Source organism: Podarcis melisellensis (assembly GCF_964234715.1).
Source record: "Podarcis melisellensis genome assembly, chromosome: 6".
In the NCBI taxonomy this organism is placed as follows: Eukaryota; Metazoa; Chordata; class Lepidosauria; order Squamata; family Lacertidae; genus Podarcis; species Podarcis melisellensis.
In genome coordinates, this window is record NC_138538.1 from 90977250 (window position 1) to 90985724 (window position 8475).

General features: G+C 42.2%; 1 protein-coding gene across 3 annotated transcripts in view; it reads left to right on the forward strand.

The window, feature by feature from the left end:
• The window catches only part of LOC309371658 (sterol O-acyltransferase 1-like), a 61326-nt gene extending 52990 nt beyond the window's left edge, over nucleotides 1-8336 (forward strand). For 2 of the 3 annotated variants that reach the window (XM_081914519.1, XM_081914520.1), the window contains exons 13-16: nucleotides 3573-3671; nucleotides 4245-4380; nucleotides 5361-5506; nucleotides 6432-7633. In XM_081914519.1, coding sequence (XP_081770645.1) covers nucleotides 3573-3671; nucleotides 4245-4380; nucleotides 5361-5506; nucleotides 6432-6488 — 438 coding nt within the window. In that variant the 3' untranslated portion in view covers nucleotides 6489-7633. Of the gene's footprint in view, nucleotides 1-3572; nucleotides 3672-4244; nucleotides 4381-5360; nucleotides 5507-6431; nucleotides 7634-8013 lie in introns of those variants that run through there. The other variant, XR_014169242.1, reaches the window with a different exon arrangement.
• Nucleotides 8337-8475: the final 139 nt, after the last annotated feature.

Genomic DNA, 8475 nt, shown 5'->3' on the forward strand with positions numbered 1-8475 from the left:
GCTATGGTTTTCCCAGTAGTGATGTATGGAAGTGAAAGCTGGACCATAAAGAAGGCTGATCGCCGAAGAATTCATGCTTTTGAATTATGGCACTGCAGGAGACTCTTGAGAGTCCCATGGACTGCAAGAAGATCAGCCCTCTCCATTCTGAAGGAAATCAGCCCTGAGTGCTCACTGGAAGGACAGATTGTGAAGCTGAGGCTCCAATACTTTGGCCACCTCATGAGAAGAGAAGACTCCCTGGAAAAGAGCCGGATGTTGGGAAAGATGGAGGGCACAAGGAGAAGGGGACGGCAGAGGATGAGATAGTTGGATAGTGTTATTGAAGCTACCAGCATGAGTTTGACCGAACTGCGGGAGGCAGTGGAAGACAGCAGTGCCTGGCGTGCTCTGGTCCATGGGGTCACGATGAGTCGGACACGACTAAACGACTAAACAACAAAGTCCCTTTGACTCCCCCGAGTCTTTACTTCCCTCTCTCCTGATAGTTGGTATATACATCACATTCTTATCGCGTATATTATTCTCGTATCTCTGCTATTTTATATTGAAGGTATTATTCCAGCATTTTAGACAGATTTTTAACTTTAGATTCCAGCAACTCCATCTCCAAGTTGGATTTTTCAGAAGCAAAACCATTTTTCTTATCTAGTTTATACAATTCATTAATCTGGAGGTAGTGTAGCCAATTTAACTTATCTGTAACTTGATCAAATGGTTTTAGTTTGTATCCTTCATTATCCTCCAATAATAAATCTGAGTATCTCAACCATTTGATTTCCATGTTTAACTTTTTCTGGGCCTTCGCCTCCATTGGTGAAAGCCATCTGGGCGTCTTCCTTTCTAAAAGATCTTTGTATTTTATCCAAACATTGTACAACGATCTATACAGCGTTTTCATTATATTTTCCTTTATACTGGTGCCTTTAAACATCCGCAATAAAGTGTTGCTATATTCCTTTTGGCACCTGCTAAAAACATTTTGCCTATCCAGACATGTAGAAATTGAAATGTGTCTTAATATGTTTTAGCTTATCTGCTGATTTTATCTGATGTTTTAAACTGTTATTGGCAATTTTAATCCCTTATGTATAGTGCTCAGAGGTTCTATTTGTAGTCAAGCAGTATATATAGACATGTTGTTAAATAAATGAATAATGCCAAGGGATCATACAAATGTGTGTTCTGATCCTGCTACTGCTTCCGCTTGGGGCCATTAATGATTAGTTTGAGCAGTTTAGAGGACAGTGATAGAAAAGGCCTCTGAATTTCAGCTACCTTCTATATTTCTCTTTTCTGAATGTGGTTTGCAGGTTGCCCCCACCTACATTGAATTACTGTTCATGTAGAGAAAATGTCACATTTGATTTAGCTCTGATCATTTTGGATCTGAGCCTTGGAGACCTAGTGTAGCTACAAATACTGGGACACCAGTGACTTATTCTCAGGGTGGCTGTTTGGGAAGGAGGAGGTTAGGATTTAATGCCTGCAAATGAGCTCTTGGGGAATTTCAGTTATACATTGCAACAGTACACCAGATGTTCATAGAGATTGTATTGCTAATTGCTCTGTCACGGCTAAAAATTGGCCACTGTTTCTTTAATGCTTAAAAAAGCTGGGTCAGCATGAGTCAGCGGCCTGCACCGAGTTGTATATAGAGAGTGAGAAATGTTAGTTTGGTGTTGGGTTGGTTGGTTGGTTAGTGAAAGCTGGTAGTGTTGATGTGTGTACAGTTGGTCAGTCGCTTACTGTCTGTAAGCTGTTTGATTAAAGCAGGGTATAGTGTTAAGTTGAAGCAGGATGGTTGTCTGATAAAGAATGGAACTCAGGTATGTGGCCACGCAAAGATGGAAAATGGGTTATATGTAATGCAGGACAAGCCTCTTAAAGCAGCCCAGGTGGTTCAGGATAATTTGCCAGTTCATAAGGGTGTGTACATGAACTGCACTGGAAACTGGGTCACACAAATTTCCGTGTGCTTTCAGAGATGCAAAAGGTGTGCAAGAACCTAAAAGTAAATAACTGTAACTGTTTCCTAGATTGCAATGTATGTAAAATGGCCAAATCTAAGAGGAAGCCTGTGGCTTCTAAAAGTGACAGAGTATCTAAAGAGGTTTTAGAACTTGTCCATTGTGACGTGATAGGTCCTTTTCCACAGAAGACTGAAGGGTTTATAAATCCAGAAGCTCACACATCAACTGGAAAAGAGGTTTAAGCTAAAAGCCTTAGGGCCTGTAAGCAATTACTTGGGAGTAGAAGTAAGGCATGAAGCTGATGGAAGCTTTCTATTGAGCCAGAAAGAGAAAATTCTTCATTTGCTAGAGCAGTTTGGCATGGAAAACTGCAAGCCAGTTCAGACTCCCATGACACCAGATTTCCCAAAGACAGTGTGTGATGATGAATTTGATCAGCCTGAGTTGTATCACTCAAAAATAGGATCACTGTTGTATTTAAGCCAGTGGTCAAGGCCAGAAATTGCATGTGCAACAAATGTTCTGAGCCAACATGTATCTAAACCCAGTACTGCCGATTGGTGTGCTTTGAAAAGGCTTATCAGACATCGAAAGGGGACATTAAATGTATGTTTGAAGATATCTAGTACACAAGATGAAAAACTAGAAGTATCTGGGGGGGAAGCTGTGTAGCTATTAGAAAATCTACTAGTGGAATGGTTATGATGTTTGCCAATTCCATAATTGGATGGAGGTCAAAGAAACAAGGATTTGTTGCGACCTCATCCTGTGAGGCAGAATATGGGAGCCTGTCGCTAGCATGCAATGAAATCATGTGGTTTATATAGATACTAAAAGATCTAGATTGCAAAGTAGATTTGCCTATCCAAGTGTATGAAGATAGCCAATCGTGCATTGCATTAGTAGGCTCAGAAATAATGAAATCCACATCAAAACATATTGCTATCCGTCATGGAAATGTTAGAGATTGTGTACAGAATGAGTTAATCAAACTGAAGTATTGTCAATCACAACATAATATTGCTGATTTATTTACCAAGCCTTTGCCAGCAACATGTCATAATGAATTGATGACAAAACTGGGTTTATGTATATAATGTATGTATGTATTGTTTCTGTTGGGGCTTTTTGCATTTAAGAAACAGAAGGGGTGTCACGGCTAAAAATTGGCCGCTGTTTCTTTAATGCTTAAAAAAGCTGGGTCAGCATGAGTTAGCGGCCTGCACTGAGTTGTATAGAGAGAGTGAGAAATGTTAGTTTGGTGTTGGGTTGGTTGGTTAGTTAGTTAGTTAGTTAGTGAAAGCTGGTAGTGTTGATGTGTGTACATTTGGTCAGTCGCTTTTGCAGAAAGACTTTTAAGAATAAAAGCAGAAAGTACTCTGCAAGGATACTTTTCTCGTGGACTCTTTTATGCTGACAAGGGTCCGAGGACCAGGCTGAGGCAACAAAGGGAGGTCAGAACCTTTTTTTGCTTTTTACAAACACTGACATGCTCTAAACACTTGAATAGCAGGAATGCACTTGGCACTTTGATTCTGCAGTTTTAAACACTGTCTCTAAGGTCTCTGCTCTTTTTACTTCCCTGATCCTCTCTTGCAGGACTGGTGGAATTCTACATCTTATGCAAGGTATTTCCGAACCTGGAATGTGGTGGTGCATGACTGGCTGTATTACTATGCATACAAAGATTTCCTTTGGGTAAGCAACCATCGTTTAACGCATCCCCTTGCTTTCTAATAGAAAGTCATTTTTTTAAGGAATGGCAGAGATCTTTACATTTCCCCCACAAAATGATTTTAGTAAAGTTTTAATGTAAAGGTGAATTACACAACATGTAAAATACCTAGTCACTTTACCCATACAGAGATCTGACAGAAGGTGGAAAGAGAGAAGCTTGTACTTATGCAGTCTGGTTTGTATCCAGTATTTGGGAAGTCACTCCCCCCCCCCCCAGTCTACCACCAATTTCACCCCTCTATGCCATATCCCACACTGTTCCAGCTCTCGCGTTAAGTGTTTGTGGGGCTGCATTGAGTAGGAGGGATCAGCAAAAATGAGCTGCCCTGCCTTGTGCAAGTAGAAGTCCTTGTGACAAAGCAAGGCCACCACTGGAGACAACCCTCCCTGTGCAGTAAATGTGAATGGGCAATTTAAGGGTGGTTATCACAAGCTGTTCACTGTTGTTTTTGAAAATTGGATCTCCTCTGATACATTCACCTATCAGAGAGTCACCCTTCCCCTTGTTTGTCTGTGTCTCTCTCTCACCACCAGTTATTTGGGAAGAAATTCAAAGCAGTCGCTATGCTGTCAGTCTTCACTTTTTCTGCTGTTGTGCATGAATACATCCTGGGGATGAGCTTTGGTTTCTTCTATCCAGTATTGTTCTTCTTCTACATGGGTTTTGGAAGTAAGTACCAAATATAACAGGGGATGCGGGTGGCGCTGTGGTCTAAATCACACAGCCTAGGGCTTGCTGATCAGAAGGTCGGCAGTTCGAATCCCCGCGAAGGGGTGAGCTCCCGTTGCTCTGTCCCTGCTCCTGCCAACCTAGCCATTCGAAAGCACATCAAAGTGCAAGTAGATAAATAGGTAAGGTAAACAGTGTTTCTGTGCGCTGCTCTGGTTCGCTAGAAGCGGCTTAGTCAAGCTGGCCACATGACCCGGAAGCTGTATGCCAGCTCCCTCGGCCTATAGAGCAGGATGAGCGCGCAACCCCAGAGTCGTCCGTGACTGGACCTAACAGTCAGGAGTCCCTTTAGTTTACCTTACCAAATATACCTTCAAGCAAGCAGCGGTTTCTGTAAATTCTGGGGATTAGCTTTTAGTTGCCATCTGTACTTAATGTTCTAAGATGCAAGGGGCTTACCATTTGCTCCCTCTAAACCTAGAAGCCTCTCCTGACCCTAGTTAAATCTCCATTCTTTGAGACTGATCATGGCCAGAGTAGGAGGGAGGACTTCCTTGGCTTGGCTGAGGAATAAGTTCTGATAATGCTCCAAACTCTAATATGCGGCTTTCTCAAAGACTTGGGAGATGATCCTTGCTTTGGAGGTCTTCAGCTTGCAACCTGAAAAGAGGTGCCCTTTCCCCCTGCTTGACACTGGCAGTATCAACCATCTGTCATGGTGGACAAGTATTTCTCCCATCATATAGCCAACTTTGTTTCATATGAGCAGGTGGCCCACTGATTTTTCTGTGTGATTTAAAGGGAAAGCCCTGTCTCTTTTCCACTGTAACTCCAAAAAACAGTTGAGAGCCATTTATTTCCATGGAAAGAGGTAAATGTGTCATACTGATACGGACACTTTGCTAACTGGGGATCAAGGAAAGAATGCTGCTGGTGTCCATAACATGAATTTTGAGTGCATTTTAATTTCCTTCCGTCAGCGTTTTTCAACTTCATTCTCAGCGACCGTCGGAAGGGCCCCATTTGGAATGTGCTCCTGTGGCTTACGCTTGCGCTTGGTATAACTTTGATACTTTACCTCTACAGCCTGGAATGGAATGCTTATAAGCACTGCCCTTTGAAAAATGTGAGTATCCCACTTGTCATTGGAAATAAGAGGAACAGAGCTGAGCTGCTATTCTGGACTATTTATTCAAGGCCTAAGATGTGAAAGTAAAATTCGAAAACCAGTTTTTTAGAAGGTTGCATTCTGCCCAGAATAGCTACTGTAGAGGTTTCTTTCTAACAAGAATAACAAGCAGCAGGGTCAGGGGAAAAAACCTTTGAAACTTCCTCCATGTCTTTTTATATGAATACTGTAAATTTCTGAGCTAGTTTCTGCCCTTCTGGAGAGATGAAAGCCAAAGGTTCTTAGAGGATGGAAGGGGGCAGTAAAGAAGGGAGGGAGAGGAAGGTGATGGAAAAGAGTGAGAGGCCTTAGTGGAGCACAGTGGTTTCTTCATTCTACTTGCTGTGTTCTCTGATTCAACTGCCACCTTTGGATCTCCTGGGTTCAAACAAAGAGAATTCACTACATCTTTGCCGCATTTAATATGCAGTGCCCACTACCTTTCCCTATTTAATATGTAGTGCCAAATCAGCCCACATGCATATGCATAGCCCCCTGGGGCTGGTTCTTGGACTCATAGTAGCTGGAGCCAAGTAGGATTGTAGTTTCAGGATTGCAGACAGCAGTTCTGCTTGACCTGGAAGACCTGCTATTCAGAGAGTTAAAGAGTTAAAGAAGCTGCCCTGAAGAGGGGTCTTACTGGGAAGGGCAAGCCTTCACACACACACACACACACACACACACACACACACACACACACACCACTTCTAATTGCCTAGATTGGCTGTTGCAAGTTGGGTGGCCGCCCAGCTTGAGAGACAGCAAAGGAAAACACTTTGGTTTCATCACTGGCATTTGTTCACATGGCTGACGGATAACTCTACAGAAGTGAAAGTGCCCAGCATTTCCTGACTAACATTACTGTTCCTCTTGTGTTTTATAGCCCACTTTCCTTGACTATGTGAAACCGCGTTCCTGGACTTGCCATCTTAAGGTCTGACACCCTTTGGGATATCCCTCCGCGTCAAGGCCAGAAGATGCTTTTCTTTGAAACAATGGCAACAAGTTGGGCTAGTGTGTTAAAACGACTGCAGACTTTTTAAAGGGAAACTGTCTTTAGCTATGGCAAAAGTGGGTGGTGTCTGCTGCTAAGGGCTGTATCATTCCCATTTTAACCAGAACCAGTGTCTTCAGGGGTTCCTGCTCTCTAGCTAAGGACCCAAGCGGACCTGATGCTGTTTATGCAATTAGTTCTTTTGAAAATAAATAGCATCTGTCGAGCCCCAATGTGGATTGGAATTGAGGCATAGGGCTGAGGAGCTTTAACAATAGGCTGCCAGTTTTGATCAGGGGGATCCTCACAGTGCTATGTGGATTAAATGTTTTATAAGCAGCGAAATGGTGGCCTTTGCTACATGTCCAGTTTTGGGTTTCTTGCATTCCTCACTGCAGCGATTTGGAGGGCAAATGCAGTTTGTGTTGAAGAACCTAAAGAGTGTGTTGGCTTGAAATGATCATGCTGCTCCACTGAAAACACTGGTTTACTTTGTGAGACAGGCTTGGGTGGGTGGTGTGCTTAGAGCTACAGAAGGAGGGACTGTGTCATTGTGAAAAACAATACCCCTATATTGCTGACTGCTCACTGTGTAGTCTATAATCTGGAGCTTTTCTCTCAGCCGCCCCAAAGGGCATTTCTGACATGTTCTAAGAGTGCAAAGGAGTGGGGGGGGGCTATACACTAGTGTAGGCACATAGGGGAAATGCAAGTTTTTTTGTGTTCTTGAGCTGCTGTCCTTTGTATTGTCCTAAATTTGGTGCCCTAGTAAATTCTAGGTGCTGGCAGCTTTTCTCATGTCATCTAACTGCAGCAAAAAATAAAAAGAAACGTAATTCTGATTTATACTGCAGAAAACAGCTTAATCAGTACTTTGATATGACCCAAGTGTATTGCCATTTAGCTAAGCCATGTCTTCCATGTTTATTTGACTAAGGTGGGTGTGTCATTGATAATTTTTGTGGATTTTGGGGGAAGTGCCACCTGGACTGAATATTATGAACAGTAGTTTCAAGATGCCAAACGTCAAGAACAGTATTTAATCTAGTTCAAAACTTTAAAAATTCACTGAAACAGTATCCACTTTTGGAGGAAATATGAGCATCTGAATTTGGATCAACACCCTGTGTAAACTCTGAAGGAGTCTGATAAGTACCCTTAACAAACACACTGCTTTTAGAGGCTACTCACTTGCAGGTTCTAGATAGAGGTGTGAGGGAGATTTCTGTTCCTAGAACATTACAAACTATATTCGCAAATTGTAGTATTGCTAAATCAGTGTTAACATGGTAGACTCATCCATTCCAAAAAGTTTTTTGCTTTTGTTTTTAAATTGTCTATGATGGCACTGTAATTGTCATTATAAGATGGCCGGAATCCACCCAAAGAATTTTCATTGCATTGTGTCCTTTTCTGCTGCTTGTTTAAAAAGACCCCCCCCCCCCAAAAAAAAACACACCTCCATCTTCAGAATCTAATTTGAGAATTTTATCAAATAAATCCTGTTGTCTTTGGGAAATACGTGTACTTTCTTCTAAGGGGGGCGTGTGGGAAGATCAGTATACTAATTGTAATCAACCTCATGCTTTGGGACTGAATCTGTGAATGTAAACTGGATGGGCACAACATGGTTGCAAATCTCTTGCAAATGATCTACACAACTGATTGTAACCTCTGCAAAGAGGCATCCTGTTAACCTGGAAGGTGCTGGATTGCAAGGCTGTAGTTTTCCTCTTTCTCAGAGTGAGCAATGGAAAAAATTTATTGCACAGATGGTGGTGAGAAGAGGACAAACTGTACCTGACCCTGGAATGGCCTTACCAAGCCTCACTTGCATCTTTTGTAATATGGAGAACATTGTGGGTCAGGGAAGGTTGTTGATGGTGGGATATAGAATTGTTAACAGATTCCAAAATGTATCGAACTGTCTGTT